Source organism: Cardiocondyla obscurior, linkage group LG02 (assembly GCF_019399895.1).
Source record: "Cardiocondyla obscurior isolate alpha-2009 linkage group LG02, Cobs3.1, whole genome shotgun sequence".
NCBI lineage: Eukaryota > Metazoa > Arthropoda > Insecta > Hymenoptera > Formicidae > Cardiocondyla > Cardiocondyla obscurior.
In genome coordinates, this window is record NC_091865.1 from 4535046 (window position 1) to 4561033 (window position 25988).

The 25988-nt window shown below is 41.2% G+C and overlaps 1 protein-coding gene and 1 pseudogene across 6 annotated transcripts in view; one reads left to right on the top strand and one right to left on the bottom strand.

Annotated features, from left to right (window-relative positions):
* Positions 1-25988, top strand: part of Ttll5 (Tubulin tyrosine ligase-like 5) — a 98842-nt gene that overhangs the window by 62851 nt on the left and 10003 nt on the right. The window contains exon 16 of one of the 6 annotated variants that reach the window (XM_070672356.1): positions 1201-7680. The exons of 4 other annotated variants lie outside the window; for them this stretch is intronic. In XM_070672356.1, the coding sequence (XP_070528457.1) occupies positions 1201-1426 (226 nt within the window). In that variant the 3' untranslated portion in view covers positions 1427-7680. Of the gene's footprint in view, positions 1-1200; positions 7681-25988 lie in introns of those variants that run through there. One more of the 6 variants, XM_070672365.1, reaches the window with a different exon arrangement.
* LOC139111840 (uncharacterized) lies at positions 20106-22986 on the bottom strand (annotated as a pseudogene).

Here is a 25988-nt window from a genome sequence, read left to right on the forward strand (position 1 = left end):
ATAAATAGAACAGGAATAGTAAAATTAAGAACAGCATGTAAACTAACAACGACAGAAATGACAATAAAAACAAGAAACACGATAGGAGAAAGCAAAATAGAACGACACGTACCGGCATATAATCTAACAAACATAGAAACAGAACAGGACGGAAAAACCGACCCAATAATAAAAAAAATAGAAGAAATAAGCCGCGACAAGGTAATAAAAAACCCGAATAAATTAAATAAATTAGGGATAGAATTAAATAAAATGGACAAACAATTAGACGGAAATGTAATATTTACAAATAAAATAATAATGTACACAACGGGCACAAGCGCCACAGTAATAGCAATAATAGCGACTATAATACTTGCAATAGTAATAGTAAAATTGTAAAAAAAGAAAAAGAATAAAGTAACCAAACAGATAATCCTACCCAGCGAAATAAAAAGAAAAAAAAAAAAGAAACGCCGAATGTAAAAATACCACGACCAACGGTAATACAATTGTAAGTAGGATAAGGAAACAAAATGTAAGAAAGAAAAGATTGAGGTGTAAAAACACACTCAACCTTTTCTTCCCTCTAGAGAGGAGGGATGTTGTAACCCGAACCCCGTTACAACACGGAACATGACGCAAGGCATTTCGGCATAAGATCTCGTAATAAAATAACATCGGAAGATGCGATATCAGCAAACCTCCTTAAGCAATTAAATCATAAGAAATAAAAAAAAGAAACAATTGCGAGAACTTTTTGCCGAAATCGCTAAGGTTGCATTCGCCGAACAACCGAAGTTCGGCATTGCAACCCGATGACGCCAAGGCCCTGCGTCACAATTAAATAACCGCGGACCGTCACGGGGGGGCAGTCACATCAGAGTCCGTGCAGTGAACCGATACCGCGTAGTAATAAAAGTTCGGTCGCGTGCCGTGAAAGAGGAGACCTCGCGGAGCCGAGGACGCGTGATAACGCTGGGACGTGCACCGAACTACCCAAAAGAAAACTCAGAAGAAGCGAAAAAATTGTAATTCTCAACCAATTAAAATATCAAACTATTTATTGTTATTTCTTAAAATTATCGCCCTTCCCCACGGATCCCGAAGGACGGACCGCGTGCACCGGCTGCGGTGCAACAGTGTCTCCATTTCGTTTGGCATATCTTATCTTTATTATGAGATGACGTTAAAGTCTATAATCGCGTGGTTTGTTTTCAGCAAAGATAACTCAAAAGGAACACGGTCTTTCTTATCAGTAAAGCTGATATCGTCCCTGTTACACCGTGGTACGGTGCGGTTGTGGGTCCGTTCGCCGGAACGTTCGCCACACCAGAGAGGAGCCGGGTGTGGTTCAATAAAGTCTTCTTTCGTAAATACGTTGCACTTCTTTATTCTTCCTGTTGATATGATACAACTGATACGCGTCGCGTTACTTCGGATATGAATGCCCGCGACGGCTTCCGAGCCGTCGCTCATAAACTCCGCCGAGTTGCAACCTTAGTGAGTTTCGACCGCGGTGGTTGACCGGAGAGGTTCGTCAACCGCACGAGCTTAATTAAATTATTGCATATAGGTTCATCGCCCTATTTCGACATCGGGCGATAATCCCGAGATCCTTGTCCGATTGTGAAAGTGCAGGACGATTTCCGAAATGGTTTGCAACCAGAACGCATTCTACAGAATGCTGCTTAGGTTACAACAGTCCCGTAGAGTTGACTCGTAATATAAATGTAAAGCCGAATTATAAGATTAAAATGAAACGTTGTTTCCTTGATGATGGTTTAGTCTAAACAGAGCTTCTATTCAGCCGAATAATAAGATAAGGATGAAACACTACTTCTTTGGTAAACAGTGCTTCTATTCAGTTGAATGATAAGAAAAGATTAAACACTTTCTGTGATAACAATTTAATATACCACAGTGCCTTTATTCATCCGAATGACGGTTTGATATAACAGTGTCTCTATTCATTCAAGTAACGGTTTGGCATAACAGTAATTTGTTTAGCTTTTAAATATTGTTACGCCCGGTATACGGAGCAGCATGAAGCTGCCGGCTCGCTCCGAGGTTTCGGTTCCCCGTTGCTAGGGGAACGAAGACTATTTATTATGGTTAAGAAATGACAGTTCTGCCCGTGACTTAATTCGGTGCGGATGTCTCTGTATTTGGTTAAGTCTGATTAAACCTTTATCGTTTTTTTTTCCAATAGCTTCCTGTCCTTTGAGGTTATTTGGGACAGTTCTGCTACCGTGGGCAAATCTTACTGTACCACCTCCTGAACTGGTCGGCGCTGGGGCATTGCTTCTCCTCCTTGTGAGAAGAGACGAACCGCTCCAACATATGAACGCGATAAGCAATCCCACGATGTATAAAACTGCGACTTGCATCCTACTCGGGACGCACTGTCCATACCCATGGGTGTAGTTTGGAGAGCACCGACCACTGATTCTACTTGAGGAAGTGAGCTGAAGTTCCAGCCCACACAATTCCTCACACTCGATGGTGAAGTGAGGATCGTCTCCATCTTGGTACATTTGACACTATTATCAGTACTGAGGCAAACAGTCTATTAAGTGTCGAATTGATAAGTTGCCTATTAGTGCTGTTTATTTAGCACTATACAGATTAGAACGGGGGAAAAACCCCTACTAAACTGTGATGCGATTAAAGTCGCAAAGAATACCCTCGCATACAACAGTGGAGCCGGGAACCGCTACCACTGAGAGGGGAAGACCAGAAGATACCGAGGCCAATCTTCCAAAATGTTACGCCGGGAACAAAGTCAGCGAACGTCCCCGCGTTCGCGCTTCACACTCACTCTTCTCGCACTCTCTCACCCGCGACACTCGGACTCCGCGAAAAAAAAGAAACGGTTTTAGAAAAAGGAACGATAAAGGTTTAATCAGACTTAACCAAATACAGAGACATCCGCACCGAATTAAGTCACGGGCAGAACTGTCATTTCTTAACCATAATAAATAGTCTTCGTTCCCCTAGCAACGGGGAACCGAAACCTCGGAGCGAGCCGGCAGCTTCATGCTGCTCCGTATACCGGGCGTAACAATATGATGTAATCGTGAATTGATACCAAAATTGCTTGCACGTGGACTTAGTCAATCCCACCGCTGTCACCAAATTTATGTTACGTCCCGGTGATTGCGGATGTTTAAAACAATTTTAAACCGCGGGTCTTAGGCATTTATGAAATCACGAAAGTTTAGCGTGTTGCTGCTTTTTGATCAAGGAGCCTTTTCATTTGCTCGGGCCACGATAATATGACGAAATATTAACTTTACGATTTATGGAACAGCTGGCACTGGCATAATGTCATCAGCGTTCACCAACAAACTATCACGCAAAATAGAACCAGGAATAGGATTGGCGTCAATAAACGCCTGGCGGTGAACAACGGGTGTTGCTTCATCAGAGAGTGCGACGACATTGGCGCGTAATGTATTGAAAGCGACGGAGTACGGATCAGATATCACAAGATTCGCTGCAACACGTCTGCGCTTGGGAGTTGCCACGTCGACTGGAGCTCCCGTATCAGGAGCCATAACCTCGGATCGAAACGAAGCTTGCGCATGATCGAAACGTCCAGTTGAATTAATCAAGTCAGTTACAAGATTGAAATTATAAGGCATAGAGGCAACCTGTTGTCTCATTACGACATCAAATCGAGGATTTTGAACGCGTAAACCTTCCACACGAGGGTCATCAAGACTGGCTCCGACGTCTGATTCATCAAGTTGGAGGTGGTGCTGAGCTAAAGCAACGCGATAAGTTTGTAATAAATTACAATCGTGCACAGACTTCGGACACTGAATTTCAGCCTCACGAAAACTCTCGTTGGTTAAGAAGCCAATGCCTCTTGTCGTAATCGGAATAACAATTTCTTGCTTCTGGGCGAAAATTCGCAGTTTATTAAGATGGTTGAGGAGCGTGTCCACAGAAACAGAAGTGCGCTCTATTGCTTGCCGATGAATCTCAACAGTTGTTAAGTTACTTTTATGTAACCGAAAATATTTAAATCTTTTCTTTGATGAAGGCTTTGGTTCTTCTTTTCTTCTCTTGTTTTTAGATAAATCCATTGATGTTTGAGCAGATTCCAAAAGATGATCTATATCTAAAGAAGTAGGGTATTGGGAAAACGTTTGATGCGTCAGTACACCCCAAGATACGTCAAAAGACGCCTCATGCCCAGGAGGCTGTCTAGTCCCGTATAACTCGCGAAGAGCGTAGTTCTCGCTAAGGGGGTACTCTCCCAACAGGCTAATCGCTCCCCTAATGTATAAGCCTGGCTCAAGCTGTCGCATACACCGGAAACGAATCTCCTCAGGAGGAAAGTGCAGGGTGTCTCCCATAATCGAAAATTGTTCCTTATACACTGTAACTAATTGTGCTGCACTGCCCTTGCCAGAGAAATTACATTTCCCAGTTAGATGAGAACTTTTAGGAGTTTCTCAATCATAGCACGCACAGATCTCTGATCCTTAATTAAAGAGTTAACACCATAGTTCGTTATCCACTCTAATCTTGTGGCAGTTAAATTTCATAGGCCGTAATTCCTTTCATTGATTCTACAATAATTAGCTTGACTTGGCGGACACATTCCCGTTCAGGGTGCACATTACTAATGAAATTAACAGATACTTACCCACTCCTGGCATCTTAATTGCGCTGCCTTTGATTGTTCCTTCTGCACCTCAATGAATTCAGCATCACAGTCCCTGGCTTTCTTCCGAGGGAGGTTCTCGTAAGCTTTTTTGCGTGGGTCGTCCTTCGAGATGTCGTTCAAGGGCTTCTTTACGACGAAGGTGATTGGCTTCAGATGGTAGCGCGCGGTTCCGCGAGAGTATCGATTTAACGCGTGGTAATATGCGGTGATCTTTCGTATTTGGTACTTCCGTCTGCCACGTCGTGTTTTGGAATTAGTTATGGGTAATTTTAGAGAATATAGTTAAGTTAAATAAAATTCTAGGCGGAAAGTTTGGGTTATCGGGTTTCGAGATAGTGCGTCGGCGTTTACATTTATCCTGCCTGCTTTATATTCAATTTTGTAATCGTATTCGGCAAGTTTCAACCGCCACCGAATAAGACGTGAAGTTGGATCTTTTATTGAATTTTACCTCACAAGCGACTTATGATCGGTTACAAGGGTGAATTTATTTCCGTACAAATAGGGTTTGAAATAATTCGTGCAGTAAATAATCGCTAGAAGTTCCTTCTCTATCGTTGAGTAATTACATTCAGCTTCGTTTAATAGCCGTGACGCGTACGCGATCGACCTATCTTTTCCTATCTCGCCCTGACTTAGAATCCCTCCTATCGTATATCCCGAAACGTCCGTTGTTAATACGAATGGCTTGGTAAAATCAGGGGTGTTGCAGGAGAGGTTCTGAGCACAGTAAATTGCGTAGTTTGCAAAATGCTTCCTCTTGTTTTTTTGACCATTCAATTGCGGTTTCCGTTTTCAGAAGTTGGGTTAGAGGTTTAGCTTCTTTAGAAAAGCCCGGTATAAACCGTCGGTAATTACCAGCAAGACCCAGAAATTGTTTGATGTTTTTGGGGTCTTTTGGTCTTGGAAAATTTTTTACAGCTATTATTTTTTTCGGGTCTGGTTTTACCCCGTCTTCGTTAATTATGTGTTCAAGGTAACCAACTTCTTTGCGAAGGAATTCGGATTTGTCCGGTTGATGCTTTAGGTTGGCTAACAATTGTTCTAAGACGCTCGGCTAATTTATTAAATTTTATCGCATATTCTTTTAAAGAGCTTGTATAAATTACTATGTCATCGAGATAATCAAATAATAATGTTCCTTGGACGCTGTTCAAAATTCTGTTCATTAACCTTTGGAAGGTGGCTGGAGCATTCTTAAGGCCCAATGGCATTCGTTTAAATTTATAGTGCCCAAAGGGCGTAGAAAACGCGGTTTTCTGAGCGTCTTTTTCGGACATGGGTATCTGATGGAATCCCGACGCAAGGTCAAATCGCTAAAGTACTTTGAACTACCAAGTTGATCTAAAATCTCTGTAATATTTGGTAGCGAATAGGCGTCTCCTAACGTTTTTTCATTAAGCGCGCGGAAGTCTATCACGAGTTTCCAGCGATTGTTTCCTTTTGAGTCTGGTTTCTTAAGAACAATCCATTGTGGACTGTTATAAAGAGACTTTGATTCCTCTGTCACCTTGTTATCTAGTAACTCTTTGACCTGCCTATCTATCTCGTTCTTATGGATTGGAGAGAAACTGTACTGCTTAGTGTTGATAGACTGGTTATCAGTAGTAGTAATTTTATGACTCGCTACGTTAGTGTTTCCTAAGGTTTCACCGGGGAGATGAAATAAGTCGTGATGTTTATGAATAAGGCTTACCGCATGTTCAGCCTTTTCTTGATTTAAATGATCGAGCCGACGTAGTTTCGTTACTTTATCTACTTGGTCCTCTTTTGAAATGGAAACCGAGTTTATATGTGCGGTATCTTCCGCTAAAACGCTTATCGCATGTTTAGAGACGGTCTCAATTTTTTCTAAATCTATCGAGAGGACAATTATCTCTTGGTCCTGTTCCCCTGGGTTTATCGCGTGGCAATATGCTTTTTCGTCTCGATGCGTGACCACGGCGTCGCCGAGGATGACATTACCGCCTACCCTAAGGCGCGGGATGTAGCCGACTCTGAGTTCGTTTGATACGTTTACATAAAGAGTCGTTTGAGTTCTGGCTGGTATGGTTATCATTTTCGGAGTGATGAATGGTAATCTATTTCCTCTTCATTCCACATATTTTTCCGTGAAATTTATATTTCTAGCGTCTCTAAGAAAGTCCGATCGTAAGATGCCTTCTTGTACTATAGGGAAATCGTTGGGAACGATATGAAAGATTACCGGGTGTCCGAACAGTTCAATCTTTAGGTAACCGAGAATTTTAATTTGCCCGCTTGTGGTGTCGCCAAGGAACAAGGGGTCTCTGTGTATTATCTCGGCGTCCGGCTTAATCCCGTGTTGTTTAATTAAATTAGGCGCTGCGCCTGTATCGATCATAAAGTTAACTTCTCTAAGGAGGTTATCCGAGCTTATTTTCGCCGTTGGCGTGTGTGTAAATTCTTTCGGGTTTAAGATTGCGATGCGGGTTTGTCGGATATCTCCGTTTTGCTGATTGTCGGTTGCGAGGTTATTGAATTTATTGGACACGTATCTCGTCGGTTGTCCGATTGAGATGCGTCCGGGCGTCCCGTCGGACGATTTTCGTTTCCCGATTGCTGTCTTTGAATATTATTTTTGTACTGTCGTTTTCGGCATTCCTCTATAGTATGGCCGTGATTTTTGCAGTATCTACATGTCTTTTCCGTCGTCGCGGGCATATTCTGACGCGTCGGCGGATTATTTTGTGGTCGCGGTGTATAGTTATCACGCGGTCGCGGTGTATAATTATCGCGCGGTCGCGGTGTATAATTTTTGCGCTGCGGCTGGTTTCTTTCGTATCTCGGGTTTCTTTCATATCTCTGATTATTATTGCTTTTGTATCGCGAGCGATTCCACTGCGGTGTAGGTCGGTTGACTGTGTAAGTATTTGGTGTTGAGTGGACTATCGGCCGTCCGATAGGATGTATACGTTGCGACTGATTATATTCTTTTTGTTATTGCTTCGTCACTGTGAATCAAATGGTTGCTTGTTTAATTTTTGGCGCTTTGCAATAGCCTTTACGTAAGCGAATGCTTCCGACGAATTATATAGTATGCATCTGATCTTAGCTGGAGCCTGTATTCAAGCGGTAAACTGTTGCAGAATGAACGCGCAGTTAGGGTTTCAATTTCGGTTGCTATGCGTCGGTCGTATTGCCCGTGTCTTCGACGTTCCGCGTCGAGGATGTTAGAACGCAAGTCTTTAACGCGACTAATGTAATCAAGGATATGTTTATGCGGCTTTAGATATACCGTGCTTAACTCTTCGCGATATTGATCGATGGTTTTTGGGGGTCCAAATGCACCGTTCAATAAGTCTATTAGCTGATTAACAGTGTCGCAGGGCTCATCCTCCACGGCGTAGTACGCGCGTCCTCTTAATTTATTAATTAAAATCTTAGTCAGATTCCTTTCCGAAGCGGCCGGCACAATGTTTTTAGCTCTTCGACAAGCACGTGTAAACTGAGCGAGGGAATTATTATAATCATCGATTGAAGGTACGTTTTCCGTAGCTTCCCGAAAAGATACCTTTGAAATATTGGCATTGTCGTAGAGTGCGTCGAAACTAAACGGAGTAGAGGGCGGTTTCAGGTGAACCGTAGCGTTTTGCATGTTATCGATATTGTGGGAGGTTTCTTCGCGTACATGTTCGATTTCTTTAGAAGGTGGTTGATTACTCCATTTATTTAATTTTGGATGATGCATAGAGGTTTCGTGGATTTGAGCGGTTCTTTCTTTCTCGAACGCGACGTGTTGTTTTTGAAGTCCCGCGCTTTCCGCGGCCATCTTTTTCTGCTGAGTCTTAATGTTTGCGCGTATTGCATCAAGTTCGGCATTCTCTTGTGCAATCTTCCTACGAGCTATATCGAGTTCGGACTCGTTTAATGGTTTATCGGCGGTCTTGCTACGTGTCTCCATTTCGTTTGGCATATCTTATCTTTATTATGAGATGACGTCAAAGTCTATAATCGCGTGATTTGTTTTCAGCAAAGATAACTCAAAAGGAACATGGTGTTTCTTATCAGTAAAGCTGATATCGTCTCTGTTACACCGTGGTACGGTGCGGTTGTGGGTCCGTTCGCCGGAACGTTCGCCACACCAGAGAGGAGCCGGGTGTGGTTCAATAAAGTCTTCTTTCGTAAATACGTTGCACTTCTTTATTCTTCCTGTTGATATGATACAACTGATACGCGTCGCGTTACTTCGGATATGAATGCCCGCGACGGCTTCCGAGCCGTCGCTCATAAACTCCGCCGAGTTGCAACCTTAGTGAGTTTCGACCGCGGTGGTTGACCGGAGAGGTTCGTCAACCGCACGAGCTTAATTAAATTATTGCATATAGGTTCATCGCCCTATTTCGACATCGGGCGATAATCCCGAGATCCTTGTCCGATTGTGAAAGTGCAGGACGATTTCCGAAATGGTTTGCAACCAGAACGCATTCTACAGAATGCTGCTTAGGTTACAACAGTCCCGTAGAGTTGACTCGTAATATAAATGTAAAGCCGAATTATAAGATTAAAATGAAACGTTGTTTCCTTAATGATGGTTTAGTCTAAACAGAGCTTCTATTCAGCCGAATAATAAGATAAGGATGAAACACTACTTCTTTGGTAAACAGTGCTTCTATTCAGTTGAATGATAAGAAAAGATAAAACACTTTCTGTGATAACGATTTAATATACCACAGTGCCTTTATTCATCCGAATGACGGTTTGATATAACAGTGCCTCTATTCATTCGAGTAACGGTTTGGCATAACAGTATTTTGTTTAGCTTTTAAATATGATGTAATCGTGAATTGATACCAAAATTGCTTGCACGTGGACTTAGTGAATCCCGCCGGTGTCACCAAATTTATGTTACGTCCCGGTGATTGCGCATATTAGTAATAATCTTTACGCCGACGGGGAATATTCGCTCCGCTAGCCTCATGATTTGTTAGGGCGTTATCTAGGCGGTTGCCGAAAAGATTGTAACGGCCCGCCCGCCGAAGATCCGCGTATCGATAACTGTCGTATCGATCCGGCGCATAGACATTCCGAATACCGCGTTACCGTCATATTTCTAAGTCATGTATACTATTGTTCGTTTCGGCGACGTCTTAATCACGCGTTCGTCGTATTTGTCTGTTATGTTTTAATTGAATAAACGTCCAATTAATTGTTCATTCACGTCTCGTTGCATTTACGGACCTAACAATTCTATCGCGAATCCTGTTTTCCCGGCGAGCTTATTCGGACACTCCGCTGGCCCGATATTTGCGGTTCAAGGAATTACGGTCGTTTCAAATAACATTTTTCTCACGTATTTTATTGCTTAGCTTGTTTTCTACTATTATTTCAAAAGTCTTTCAGTTATTTTCCTTTAGTTAAAATGTAATCAACAATTTTTTTTTAATTAATTGGTTTCTAGCATAATTTTTTCGTTAATAACTTTCTTGAATTCGGGAATTCGCTAGTCGTCGATCGTTAGACCCCGCGCAAAGAAATCCGCTGATTCCCTATTGCTAAAAACTCAGGTTACAACACTCATTTACAAAAAAAAAGGTTTTTTGCCCTTACTTACTTGAACGATACTCTCGTTTACAAATCTGGTATATTAAAAGTTATTTGTTTATTTACAATGGTCGTATATAAGACAGACTCGGTAGACAACACCGTATATTTTTCAGAGAAGAAAAACAGAATTAGCGCGTGATAATAGGCGAACGGAAAACTGCAGGAAATGACTGCACACGCTGTTTTTCTACCCCTGCTCGCTGATTCAGCCTATCTCTTCTAAGAATTACTTGTTATCGTCTACCATGCCCGTTTCACACCTTTCTTAACCTTTGTTTGTTTAGACGTTTGAATTTAGTACTCAGTAATAATAAATTTTTTTAAATACGGGATTTTTTGTCTTAATATTTTATTGCCTATTTACAATTTTCCAGAGTGTTATTTGATTTTGAACACCCTGTGTAGTATTTTAACTACATATTGTTCCAAATATTACGCTACCGGTGCACTAGTTTCTTTTACTGGTAACCACTCTCTCATATACGTGCTCACTCGCGAATAAAGACACTTCGTTTAAAAAGATAATTCTTTTATTGATAAACTAACACAAGAAGAGAAAAGATAGAAAAGCAAACGCGTCCGTTCTTTTCAAGATCCTCCTGACAAATGTGTTACCTGTTTAAAATCAGTAATTTAATCGCTTTTTATTAATGGGAGAATGTGCTGCCGTAGAATCGCTTGGAGATCGCCGTACGGGTTGTTACACCGCGAGGGTGCCGTGGGGTTCGTTCTCCGGAGAGATTTGTAGCAGGACCGTTTAATAAAGTCGTCTCATAATTATATTGGTTGATTTCTTTTATTTCCTTCTTACAGATCGTCACTTGCACTAATTATGTTATATTATAAATTCCACGCGTGATTCTTGGTAGCGACTGACTGTCCGGGCCGCGACTGCCTCTATATATCTCCTACTGTTGCTATGCCAAAATTCATAGCAATCAGCGGAATCGCGGGTGGCAACCGCGACTGTCCTTGGACTTCGCGTCCCGGCCGGAAATGCCGGGTTACCTTGATCGGCGGTATTCTGCCGATCAAGCTAAACGGTCGCGCGCGTGCGACATTCCGGCGTTATTCCCGAGCCTCTGTTGCTAAGGGCTCGGGATATAACAGGATATTACAAACTTTAAAACGCAACAGAACGGACTTAATTACTAATATTTACAGTAGTTCACGAAAGTCTAAACACACACCATTAGAAATCCATATAATTCATACTTAAAGTCGATGCCTCGGAGATTTGAAGCCGTTTCAAAAATCAAAGGAGGAGTTACCAAATATTAATTTATTGTTTTTAACTTAAAACAGCATTATTTATTAGTATATGTGAACTTTTGTGAGATTTTCGATAAACGTTATTTAAATCTTTTGTTCAAACATATTTTTTTTTATTAAAATGTTTAATATGTTTACAGTGTTACGTCAGGGGTAGGAGTATTTTAAGAGTTTGTTAACCGCTTCTCGAATGCTTAGGAAAAGGCTCGAGAGCAAATAGGGGGGAGGAAAAGATTTGGAGAGTGACATAACAACCGATCCTTGCGTGGCACGTGTTTAGTGGTTCCACGCGTAAGCGCGCTAGGAATGGGTTCGAATCGGTTACGAGGTGGAACTAGCGCGTTATCCTGGTTCTTTTAAGGGAAAGAAATTTAATTCTTTTTCCTTGGGACAAAACCGGATGTGATTTTTCGCAACAAAGGATATGTAGGTTAAATTAAAATAACTAATTCTGGATTCTTAATAATGCAAGTCGATAAATTTAATATTAATTAAGTACAATTTTAGAATATAAAAACAAGTTAAATAAATTTAAAGAAATAATAATATAAAAGGAAAAAGGAATAGGGCTTAACAAAAGATACATTCTAAACATATTTTAAGAAAAAGAAAAGAAAACGTGATAATTATTCTAAGCGTAAAGTAGAGAAATTAAATGTTAACAAACATGAGTATATGCGTATGTACATCGTGGTAGGTTGTGTATGAACTTCATAGAGTTACTCTAGGTCAATCTCTATTATTTCCGAGGACTGTCGACCTCGGAAATACTCGGTCGATGAGCCTGATCGGAGCTAAAAAGGGGTGTTCCACCCCGGGATAATAAATGAGGATATTTTGATCAGGAGTCGCTCTCTTGGCCTCTCTCCTGATCTCTTCGAGATCGAAGTAGTCAGGGCCTATGGTATAGGCCCTTTCCGGGACAGGATCCGTCCACGGATCCCTTTCCGGGACAGGATTCTCCTCCGGAGGAGCTCGAGGAGAGGGTCTACGACCGCTCTCGGTTCCTCTTGCTCCTCGAAGAACTCTACACTTGGGGCGGGGGAAGGGGAATGATCCGGGCTGTCAGGCTCTTGCCAAAAGACGGTTTCGTCCTCAGCAAAGGAGCCGACTTCCTCGGGTTCCCCAAGATAAAGAATTGGTGACGGGATAGGAGAGGAGCATGCTCTAAGAACAGCTCCAGGAGAAGATTCGGTGGAATTTAGAGATATATCGAGAGTGTAGAAAGGAGAAATAGGGCGGAACTGCTCCGACTCAGGCTCGGATGACGTCGGAGTTCTCGATCGCGGTGGTGAAGGTGTTCGAGACGGTCAGCTTTCTTCGACTTCCGAGTGCTCGCCGTTAAACGGCGAGTTGGGAGGAGCGAAAGGAAGTAGCGACCATGGACGCTCTGATCTTCGTTTCGAAGGTTCGGGTATGACTTCCTTTGGCGCCGTTGCGAACAGGAATTGTATGAAGAAACTCCGTACTAGTTCCCGTAACTCCCTAATCTTCCGGTTCCTCCGCGCTCGACTTTTCTTAATGGAACGTAGGTTGCTCGATTCCACTAAAAGGTATCAATTTAAGATTGAGTTAACGAAAAAATTATAGAAGGAAAATGCTAGAGCATCACGTCGCATTCCTTCTTCCGGATCTCTCCATACATCACTTTAAAGATTCTTCCAGTTTCTCTAATCGGATGGAACCTCACTCAAGTCAAGGTTTTGATAGCCACCATTTACTGGCGGCATATCACAACCTCTGACAAAAGGAAGCCCGTTAACCAAGTCGAGTTATCAGAGAATTCGAAGGACTTTAAAAAGATAGCGAATTTGTGGAATGCGAACGGCACCCTGACAATACCCTCGTTATTCATTTCGAATATATATATATATATATATATATATATATATATATATATATATATATATATATTTGGGATCTCACAGGTTCGCGGGTTAGGAAGCGCGCAGGAAACACAGTAAAATACCCAAGAAATAAAAATTAATGAAATGTAATTCCAAACTAATAAAGAAAATTACAAAATAATAAAGTAATAAAGTACAAAGTAATAAAGAACGAAAGATTTGATATAAACTAGTCGCATGCGCGAGGTACGACTTCTGGTGCTGGACTGACGCTCCGACGCGTCGCTAGCATAGAAGTACGAAGGAAGTTCTTTGTGGCTTATCAGCTCTTTGTCTTTAAGACGGGACTTCCCGGTGCATCATCCAGGAGATGATGCAACGCTGCGTCAGCAGAAGCTGACGAAAGAGCTCCCGTTGCCAAGCCGGGCTGTTGCTAGGCAAGGAAGACAATGGGGAAGATAGTGCGCGGCACTAACAATTGCTTGCGACGACGGCCGGTCGCAGGTAATACCGGTCCCGTCATCTGCCGGGGTGCAGGCAAATCTACACCCACATCCACTCCGCCCCTAGAGAGCTGCTCCGAGGGAGAAGCGAAAGTAATAGTTCTTGAAGGTGGTGAAGGGGCCGATAATGCACTTTCAGAGGGCTGAGATGGTCCAGAGCCAGCAGAATCCGGAGCCGAGAAGGATGACTCGTTTTCAGCGTCGCCGACATCAGAGAAGGCGGGCTTCAGACAATCCGTTAAAACCGTCTTTTCTACGCCGTCCACAAGGATGACAAAGACCTTGGGGTTGAGGCGAGTGACGATTGGATGAGGTCCGGTGTAAGGAGGCTCGAGAGGTCGCCGGATGGTGTCCACTCTCTTGAAAACATGAGAGCAGGTCTCCAAATCTCTGAATTGAAACGGGTGTCTTGATGAATGGTCCGAGGCTGGAACCGGGTAGATGTTTTGCATGAGATTCTGAAATCTATTAAGAAAGACACGGAGATTAGCAGTAAGAGAACGAGAAGTGAAAAATTCTTCTGGCAAGCGTAAGGTTGTTCCAAAGAGCATCTCCGATGGAGAAGCTTGTAAGTCCTTCTTGATAGCAGTCCGCAAGCCAAGAAGTACGGTCGGGAGGACTTTTGGCCAAAGCCGCTGATTGTTGCACATCAGGGCCGCCTTCAAGGTCCAATGAAAACGTTCAATCATCCTGTTGGATTGCGGATGATAGGGCGTTGTCCTGATCCGTTTGGAGCCAGTGATCCGAGCGAGAGAGCTGAAAAGGGATGACTCGAACTGCGTCCCTTGATCCGAAGTAATATTCAGCGGAGTTCCGAATTGGCAGATCCAATGATTGAAGAAGGCATTCGCGACAGTATCAGCCGTCATATTCCTGAGTGGAATGGCCATGGGCCATCTGGTAAAACGATCTATAATGGTAAGACAATATTGAAAATTTTGGCACAGAGGAAGCTTGATGAGATCGACATGCACATGCTCGAATCGATTATCCGGGCAATCGAACTTTTCAAGAGCAGCACGGTTGTGTTTTCCGATCTTTGAACGCTGACAAGCTTCGCAGAAACGCGCCCAGAGAGAGGCGTCTCTTTTGATGTTAGGCCAGCAAAACTTTGAGACGAGCAATCTTGTAGTAGCTCGTATGCTCGGATGTGCCGGGTTGTGCAGCACATCAAATGCCGTTCTTCGTAGAGGCTCAGGTAAGTATGGACGAACGATGCCGTTGTACACGTCACAAGCTATCTTGTGACCGTCGATGGTGAGATCTTGAAGCTTCAGCGAAGTAGTTTCTTCAATGGTGGGCAGCTCGTCGTTGCAGAACTGAGCTCGTTGAATGGTACCAGCATCGAGTTGAGTAGGCATGGAGATGGTACAAGTCCGTGACAGGGCGTCAGCAACAGGATTGAGTTCTCCCTTGATATGCGAAATTTCCGCGTTGAATTGAAGTATGAAGTCCAGCTGTCTGATTTGCCAAGGCGAAGCCTTGTCAGAACGTTGCGCTGCTGCGTACACCAGAGGCTTGTGATCAGTTCTGATCGAGAATTTCCGTCCTTTTAGGAAGCGTTGGAAAAATTTGATCGAAGCGAAGATCGAGAGGAGCTCACGATCGTAAGTGCTGTAGTTGCGTTTCGTTGAGCTGAGTTTTCTGGAGAAGAATTCCAGCGGTGTTCAGGCGCCGCTGGAAAATTGCTCCAGAGAAGATCCGATCGCGGTTGTTGAAGTATCCGTTGTGAGACAAAGAGGTGCATCCGGGTTGAGAAATGAAGGCTTGCACGCACGAGAAATGCTCTCCTTGCATTTCTAAAAAGCCTTGTCCAACTCCAAAGTCCAGCTGATAGGCTTCTTACATTTCTTGGGAGCTTTTTTAAGAAGCTCAGTGAGAGGCGCTTGTTGATCTGCGGCATGCGGAATGCATTTCCTGTAGAAGTTCAGAATTCCCAGGAATCTCCGCAGTTGCTCCAGCGATTCTGGTCGCGGAAAATCTTTGATCGCCTGAATTTTAGCTTCCGGAGGCTCGTATCCGTTGTTGGAGATGGCGAAACCAAGAAAATCTATTTTCTCTTTTCCAAAGAGACATTTCTCAAAATTGATTGAGAGTTTGGCAGAGCGGAGAACCGTGAACAAATCTTTCAAGTGGGAAAGATGTTGTTCGTGTGTTTTGGAGAAAACCAAAACGTCGTCCAAGTAGCACTTGACGAAAAGCAGGTGATCCAACAGCCGGTTCATCAAACGTTGGAAGGTTTGCGATGAATTCCGCAGGCCGAGCGGCATACCCAAGAATTCGAATAATCCGAACGGCGTTGTCACCGCAGTCTTCTAGATATCCTCCGGAGCCACAGGCACATGATAATAAGCCCGCTGCAGATCCACCTTGGAGAAGACAGTGCTGTTGTGACACTCCTGCAACAGGTCTTCTATAATAGGCAGCGGGTAACTGTTCGGTATGGTGACGGAGTTGATTTTCCGGTAATCCCCCGTTGCTCGCCAGTCTCCTAACTTTTTCGGCACGAGGTGCAGAGGGCTAGCCGAGGGACGGATAATGCCCCTGGCAAGGAGAGTGTTAAATTCCTTGCGAGCTGCAGCCAATTTCTTGCCGATCAGACGGCGAGGTCGTTCAGAAATCGGGGGTCCCTGAGTGCAGATGTGATGCTGCACCGCTTCTTTGTTGTTCATGAAGACGACGGAGGAAGGCGCCGTGAGGTCAGCGAAGCCGGAAATGAGTTTTTATAATCACGCGCGATGGAGCCGGTCGGCAGCTGTTTCCGAGAGATCGGTGAAATATTAAAGAAGGAGATCGGATGTTGAGATCCTCCGACTGACAGTGAAGTCAGCGGATCCTGCAGACGTTCCTTCTTGAGATCCACAATGAGACCGTAATGGGAGAGAAAATCTGCCCCCAGGATAGCCGTCGAGATGTCGGCTATCGTGAAGTCCCACGCAAAATCGCGGCGAAGCCCGAGGTTAAGGTTTAATTGTCTTTGACCGAAGGTATCAATTCGTGACGCGTTTGCCGCAAAAAGTTTCAGTCCGCACGGGCGCGAATCTTCACAAGATGAGCGCGGCAAAAGAGAGATGGCGGAACCGGAATCCACCAGAAAGTATAAACGCGAGCGACGATCAAACACATGAAGGCGGTTTTCAGAATTTGGTTTGCCAACGTGGACCGCCTGCGACGTTGGAATACTTAGTTTCCCGAGGGTACCGGAGACGAGGCAGCCTGGAAATCGCAGGGCTGCTGACAGTTTTTCGCAGCCTTTCTCCAGCGCCGATGATAGTAGCACACTTTATCCGAGCGCGTGCTGGGAGGCGTCGATACAGATCGCGATCGCGGGCGTTTACGCGAGCGAGAGCGACGTTCGGAAGAAGGGTTGGCCTTCAGTAAATCAAAAATGTTCCGATTCAGCGAGATTAGCTTAGAAAGCGAGACGCGACAGGCGGAAATTGCATCAGCTAAATCGGCGGCGGAAGAAGGCGACGGAACAGCTTCGAAAGTCGCAGGCGCGGGTGTCGCGGTTGTCTCGGTCTTGACAATCTTTTTAGGTGGCTGAGAGATGACCATAACTTGAGAGCCACTATCCATCATTTCGTCAGCCGCTGTCGCGAGTTTGTCAAGCATTGAAGCATGAAATATGCGTAAAAGTCTTTGCGAGCTGGCCGGAAGCAAGTCAAGCCACTTGACGCGCAGAACAGCCTCGGTAGCCCTGTCACCAGCCAGAGTTCGCATGTGGCGAAGTAGCTGGGACGGTTTCCTGTCACCCAGCTCTAGCTGAGTGAGAAGCTTTCGCAGCTGGCGATCCGCGGAATCGCTCAGCCGCTCTAATATAGAAGCCTTAAGGCGATTGTACTTGCCGGAGGCAGGAGGCTTTTTGATGATGTCCGCCACTTCCTGCAGGCTGTCAACGTCGAGCTTGGCCACCACCATGTTGAATTTGCTGCTGTCAGAGACGATACGGTGGATTTGAAAGATGGCTTCCACCTGGAAGAACCACAGCTCAGGATTGTCCTTCCAGAAGGCCGGCAGTCGGCAGCTGGCAGCTAGCTCCGAAGTCTCCTCCGAATTGAGCACCAGGCAATCGCGGCGGCTGAGGCGCCGCATGCGGCGTTGATTGAGCCGCACGAGGGGAAGCCGTTGGCCCGTCGTTGCGAGTCAGGTCGACATAATCGGCCGAGGCAGCCTCGCCTGTCGCGGGCTGATCAGACTCGGCGGAGAACATCTCCTTCGACGGGGTGAGCATGATAGCCATAATCACACTCGCGCACCAGACGTTCAGAGACAAGACAAGTTGTCACTTGGCGACGAATCACTTAGATCACGTCGGGGTCACCAATTTGGGATCTCACAGGTTCGCGGGTTAGGAAGCGCGCAGGGAACACAGTAAAATACCCAAGAAATAAAAATTAATGAAATGTAATTCCAAACTTAATAAAGAAAATTACAAAATAATAAAGTAATAAAGTACAAAGTAATAAAGAACGAAAGATTTGATATAAACTAGTCGCATGCGCGAGGTACGACTTCTGGTGCTGGACTGACGCTCCGACACGTCGCCAGCATAGAAGTACAAAGGAAGTTCTTTGTGGCTTATCAGCCCTTTATCTTTAAGACGGGACTTCCCGGTGCATCATCCAGGAGATGATGCAACGCTGCGTCAGCGGAAGCTGACGAAAGAGCTTCCGTTGCCAAGCCGGACTGTTGCTAGGCAAGGAAGACAATGGGGAAGATAGTGCGCGGCACTAACAATTGCTTGCGACGACGGCCGGTCGCAGGTAATACCGGTCCCGTCATCTGCCGGGGTGCAGCCAAATCTGCACCCACATATATATAATTTTTAAAATTTTAGTGGAACCGTTTTGAACGGAAGGAGAAAATAAGGGTTAAATAAATGTTAAGACTTACTTTTTGTTGACTTCGATTATCTCGGAGGAGTCCTTGATCCTTAGACGAGTTTCTTTATTTTCAAAGGGTACACAAAGGTGTCACAAGTCACTTTTAACACAAAGAGCGAATTTTCATACGGAGATGGTTCAGAGACTGAATGAGAGCGAGTCCCGCCGAAACACGCGGCTTTATAACTTCGGAAAAGGGGAGGACTAGCGCCAGGTTTTCATTTTTGAAAAAGCCAGTGTTCTTATTTGCCAGCCGTGTCTCTCCACTTTTCCTTTTTCTTAATTATTGGTCACTCAGTTCTCATCCCTTCTTTGATTTTCTTAAGCTCTAGTTTTCGCCCTTAGGTTTTTAATTTGTGGTGAGGAGTTCCCGATATCTATTGGCCCGAGAGAAAAGATTTGTTCGTACTAATCTCCGCCCGCATGGCTTCCCCTTCCAACCTTCCAGAATATTGTCATTGACAGTTGGGAGAAAATTCTTAAAGGCCTCTTTTCGTTATTGCCGGGTCGCGTTTGTTTATACTATAAACAAACTTTATGGAATCCGACCGCGTGTCATGTTCTTACGATCGCAGGACTTTCGCGCCTTTGTTCTGCTATATCTCGGGGCCATGGTATAACTGCGATCTCAAGTGCTTCACTTATCGCCAGATATTCGATATTGATTCTAAATCATTTTGGGACCCTATTAGTTTAATGTCTTTTGAAGAGTTTTCTGTTTAGATTTCCGTCGGCATCTATAGCGTGATTGTTTTAAGTTTAATTTAAGCATCCGGCGATAAGGGCATCAGAGTATAAAATTATTTCTTCTGGAAGCTTGGAAGTTTTCTCTCGTCAATAAATAGTCTCGGTTTACTCCGTTTATCTAATTTATTAGTCGCGTGTCGGAAAAAAGGAGATGTGGAGTCCAAGGACTTAACAACAGTATTAGTTTGTCATTATAAGGAATACCTTACTTTTGTTAATGTTTTCAAAAATAATTGTTTTAATGGTAAACTACTGGTTTTTAATATGTATGTAGATTTTCATGAGCCACTGTATATATTACTGTATAAATTAGAAAAAATAACAAACATTATTAGGTTATTTATTTAATAATTAATAACTTTTGTTTAATTAACTATAATAAGGTAATGATATACATTTAAATATACAAGTTATTAAATTATAACTATGTCGTTTGTAAAAGAAATAATCAATATAAATGCAAAACTGATAATTTATTGATAAATACGTCCTAATTAGTGCATTAAAAAAATATATAAATTTATATACAAAATGTATTGTATAATATTAAAAAAAATTATTGAAATTTGATATCACGTTTATAGAACAGCGATGTTGTAAATGAATTCTTAGCTGTTAAAATTTTATTATACATTTTATTCTTGTTGTAGTGATGTCAGAACTGTGAAATACGATAAAGATCCTTTTAAGATCTGCAAATAATATGAAAACATTGTTTTAAATTTTAAATAATTAATAATAAAATGTTATTACGTTTTGTGTATACCCAGCTAAAAGTCATCAGTGACATAACGTATATCTTGCCACCTTTTACTTGGCACGGATGAGCTGCACGTAGTAATGTTAATTTCAGAAGGTGTTTTGATCTCAATGAAATATTATACCAGTCGCAGCTGTAACTAATAATACTAAAATTAATTTTCTCTATCAGTTTTATTTTTTTACAAACTAGCAATGACTCTTAAATTGTTTAAGAAACGTAAAAAAAAACTGAATTATACAAAATATAGTATATTATTTCTGATACTGCACTTTTTTTTAATTTAATGTATTATGCTCAAACTGAAACAATCTTAAAATTTGCTACGTTAACTTTCTTTGCCAATAAGCTGTTTTATACATATGTATATTATTCATTAAACAGCAAAATAAAGATTTTAAGTTAAATCATAAATTATTCAACGTTCCTGCCTTCTGCTTTAATTCTTTCCGTGTTTTGATTTAATGAATTATTTCTTTCTCAACAAACTCATCAACATGTTAACAATGTGTTAACAAATTTAATCATGAAATTGTAATAGATTCCGCTCAATTGCGTCCCCGTTTAACTATTTTCTTGCCACCACAGTGCATCATTATCTAAATTATTATTACAAAAAAAGTAAAAAGTTTCAAGAGACGTTTTATTACTAAAAAAAAGAGATTTAATATAAAAAACTAGCATCAATTTGTAATGGTCAGCAAAATAATGATCAATTAACACGTACAAAAATTTAATACGCTTAGATTACAGATATGTATATATTCGCATTAATTTAAGAACCGCTTCAGCGTTAGCGCATACATTTTATTTTAGCATATAGATCTTTTAAATAATTATTAACTTAATAAATGCGTACATTACGTTTTGAAAACTGCTGCTGTAGTCGATCAATTTCTGAGAAATCCAACTCAAATAAAATATAACTAACACTTGTCCCATAGTAGCAGAAAAAATTCTGATTAATTCCTCTAACTGAGTATCTAGCATTACTAACTTAAATATATAATTTTATAAGATATTATTTGAAGATATTATTATAATTTACAACTTCTACGTTTAATTCCTAATGTTTACCTCTGCCGCGCCGAAACTCAAACTTATAACTATATTTCCCAGTATAAATAAAAATGCTGTTGAATAGTTAGCCGAAAGTATATCGGAAAGTCTATACACACAAATATGTTTTTAGTTTGTTGAAATAAATCTAATATAATTATAGTTTAATTGAAACTTAATATAAAATATTATTAAAATAAATACAAGTATTTTATTTACTATATAATTTAAAAATAATATTTTAGTTTCTATTAAAAATAAAGATTGATACTAACTTTAACGCATGTTTATAGGATTCAATACAATTAATTATATCGTGATATGCTTTGTCATCTTCAATTTTTGGCTCAAGATGTACGAAATCTGAACCGCGTATGCGTTCTATATTGTACCTATTAAATATAATCCTTAAATCGCCGTATTTAAAAAAATGCAAAAACGACTTACCGTAAACATTCGAACAACGCGCAGATATGTAGAATACACATTGTGAATGTGATATCGACAGCTATAACAGTGGTGATTATGTAAAATACGGCAATAAATGCATGAAGCATCAATAAATTGAAATATTTATCCAAATTGAGAACATGTTCTATGCGATATAAAAACTCGGGCGTATATGTTTCATTTGTCGGTAGAAGTTGATGGATTTTATTAATGACAACTGGTGGTCCACAGTAAAGAAACCAAAGTGTATAAATAACAACTGAAATTAATTAATTCATTCATTTTTTCGTTATTTTAAAAGTCACATTATTTTAATGCAGCATAAACCAACTGATTTAAAACTCAAATTAAAAAATTAAAATAAAAAGTTAAGCGCAACTAAAAATATATATTTTGTAAACACTGTTTAACTATACTTTCTTGAGAATTTTTTTTTTAATAAAAAAGATAAAAACATTTTTACATTTTGGATAACAACGATAAACAACATGAAATGTAGCTCGGGACACGGTGTAATGTTAATAAAAACAATACCGTGATTTGTCACATTATTATATTTGTATAATTCATATTTAAAAACAAATTTATTGTTTTTTATTAATGAATTCAAACACGACTTACTCATGTATGGTTTTGTTATTGACATATATTCTTCCGCGAAATTTTCCAATATTTCTTTCTCTGGTCCTATATGTTTTACTTTCCATGTTTCTTCGATGTCCTCCAAAAACTCTTTCATCTGTAACTCAAAGAAATAGTGCGATAGGACATTATGAAATAATCTAATTAGCTTTGCATGTGGGGAAACTAATATACGAACGTAGTGCTTAGTAAGCGCGCAGTTAAAAAACTTTACAATGACGAAGCTATTTATCAATAATGGTGACAGATTTATCATGATGATGTTCATATTTGTAATCCCAGCTACTAAACCCCACATCTGCTAAAAATTAAAAACAATTAATTTATGTTGTGACCAATTTCTGTTGTATTTTAAACACCTCGAACGCTGTCAAACTTAAAATGAATATTGACGCGACACCGAACAGTATATAACTCTTTAGTCGTGACTGAAATGGCCATTGACCGAGAATACACAGCAATCTTTTGTTAAAATAATAGTAGCGGTTGTCAAAGAAAGACATAATGTCTCGAAAAGCTAAAGAAGTTTGAAACGATTAGATATTTCGTTGAATTTTCTAATGGCAAAATTTATTTCTTTAAAGTAATATTTCCGTATTCCTTTGAAAATTTTTTCCGAAAGAAAAGTAACACGATGAAAGAGAATAAAGTATATATTCTATAGCAGTTGTGATATAACATATTCAGTTGTGTTTCTCTGGATACTCTTTGTGATTGAAAACGTCTATAACTACAATTGTTTATTCATCGGTTTATACGTTGCTTTATACGTAAAAGAATATTTCTGAAACTGTAAGATAGATTATATTTAAAAATGCAACAAGAATATAAAACCGTCTTATTTTATATAAACCGTCAATGTTAATCGGTATCGAAGATATATGCTTTGTGAAATTTAATAGTTTTTGGATTAACATTATAGTACAAAATTAATTTTTCAAGAAAATAAAGAAAACGCTAAGTATATGCACTCCTCTTATATAAAAATTTTATATAAAAAGTAATGCCAGTTCATAATTATCAGTAAAATAATAAAATTAATAAGAACCAAGTTGACATACAAAAACTTGGCGTATTACGTTGCATTGTGTTTTAATGCAATTCGGATAAGGTAATTTTGTAGCGATACTATTTCTTTTTATGAAACATAGTAGTGCTCATGTACCGAAACCATTTTATTTTTACACGAATTGAAAGATACTTAAATTACAGGATCTCTAAGACGATAAATCAAGTTACAAATAAATTCAATAAGTTTGATTTGATATAAGTGAATAATGTTAGTATTTTTCATATGCGTTATCTATAAAAAGAAATATAGCGATCAATTTAAATTTAACTCATTTTATGTGCCTTATTTAACATATGCATTCACCTTACTTGACTACAACTACCATCTTTTTCGCTGCTGCAGCAAACCTGTATAAACTTAGCACTCAATTTTTAAATAATTTTTTTCTACAGAAATAGACAGTATTTTATTTGTAGTTTGCAGTAAAAATAATTTTGCTTACAGGTTGACTAATTAAAAATAAAAAGGTTAAAAAATGAATTGCATCCGACATTGAAATATCTCAAATCCACTTACGCAATTCTCTTAAGAATTGTCTGTAGTTATTTACAGTACTTTTGCTTTCGTTTGTAATTGAATGATTTAAAAGTTATTAACAAAAATTAGTATTGCAATATTTGTTAATAATAAATACAAATAAAAAAAGTTAATTATTTAAAAATTGATAGTCAACAATGCATGTAGAGTCGTTTATCTGTAACACAAAACTATTTTTTGTTTGAGCTAAATTTTACTTTAAGGGGGTGAAACCACCCTTTACAAATAGAAGGGCTTTTCGCTTTTTTCGATATAACTCAAAAACTATTCAAGATATAAAAAAATATTTTATACAAAAGTTTTATGGTAATAATACTTCTATTTAGCTGCAGTAACAGAACTAAAAAAAATAATTTTTTTTAACAAAATTGTTTATAAAATAAAAAACATTTTTTTTAATTATGTTAATGCAGTTAAATAGAGGTGTTTTTATCATAAAACTTTCATATAAAACATTTTCTGATATTTTGAATAGTTTTTAAGATATAAGGGGAAAAACGAAAGTCTTTACATATCAAAATAGTTTATCTTCATAAGAATGTTGTAACCCGACCCTGGCAACAGCAAGGCCGCGCACGCGAAGGCGCAGGCCGGGTTAACAACCAGCGTCGATCGGATCTTCCGATCGCGGAATCCGCTGACCGATCGACGCCTTGCACTTTTCGCATAGGCAATGACCGAACGCGGTCACTGTCCTATGCGCCCGAAATCCGCGGACTGTTGCTTTTCCGCCTTAGCAACAGTCGCGTATAAAACCCGCGGCCACCGAACGCCCGCGGGTCATTCTAACTAATAACTACTACACCGGGGTAACGCTGCCCGAAGTCTGAGCAAACAAACAGAGGGAAATAAAGAACATCTACGTAAAAAAAGGAGTTTACAATTTATTTGGTCCTCGCGGATATACAAAAGAACCGGGAGGACGGACCCCTTGCACCGTCCTGGTGCAACATTTTGGTGGCAACGGTGGGATCCGCCCCCCGGCGAGGCACCGCTCCGGCGACGTCCTCCTATTCGCGACGGGCCATATAGAAGATTTCTGAAACAAAAGAACAAAAAGTGAGAAATCGGACTCACCCTATACATAAAAAGAAGACTAGGACAGCACAAGCAGCGTTTCTGCCGATATCGCACGCGCTCGACACCAGAGAAGCGACCAGCTGAGAGACAAGCCAAGGTAGCAGCAGCCCGGCCGCAGCCACTCGAAGGAACGGACAGCCGTGGACAAGGACCGGAAGGAAAAGGGGACGAGAAAACCCGGAAGCAGAGACAGCGCCATGCAGCACCTTGCGTTAGTGTAAGTCCGAAATAAAACTTTATTGTCAATCTTAACCCGACTAGTCGATTTCGCACGAAGAATTCGATTTGCGAGCTCAAATAGCCAACGAATCTTGGCTACATAGCGTATCAGGCCACAGGGCACGGCGACCACCCCCTGCAAACCCCCTAGGCATTGCAGCCGCCGCCCTACGCGAAATCCGCGATAACGTGCGTCGGGCATTAAATACAGAGAGCGATAGCGAAAGCTCAGCGGAACTTGATCCGCGCGAAGAAACCGAACCGTGCGACGAAACCGACTTAAATTTAGCACGACCTACCGACGAAACGCGAAAAAGCGACCGGAAGAGGCTATTAGAAGAAGCAGGTAGCGATATAAGCAACGTATCGCAACGCGGGGAATTCTCTCTTACCTCATACGACAGTAGTATATTTGATCCCGCGGAAATAGCAGACGAGTTAGAAATGCGACGACGCGGCCGAAACTCTACCCGCGATAATCAAGGGACCTCCTCAAGGCTCTACGAAAATCAACTAGCTGAAACAGACTCCGGCGAGCGAATTTTTATGGTATCAGACAATGGCGAACGCGACGGAACGAGCGAATCGAGGGAGGAGGCCGCCGGCGGCACCCCTGTGACAACTGCCGACACCGTGATAAAGCGGCCCAGATCCGAACCCCCTTCTCCGATCACACGGAGGCGCTCGCC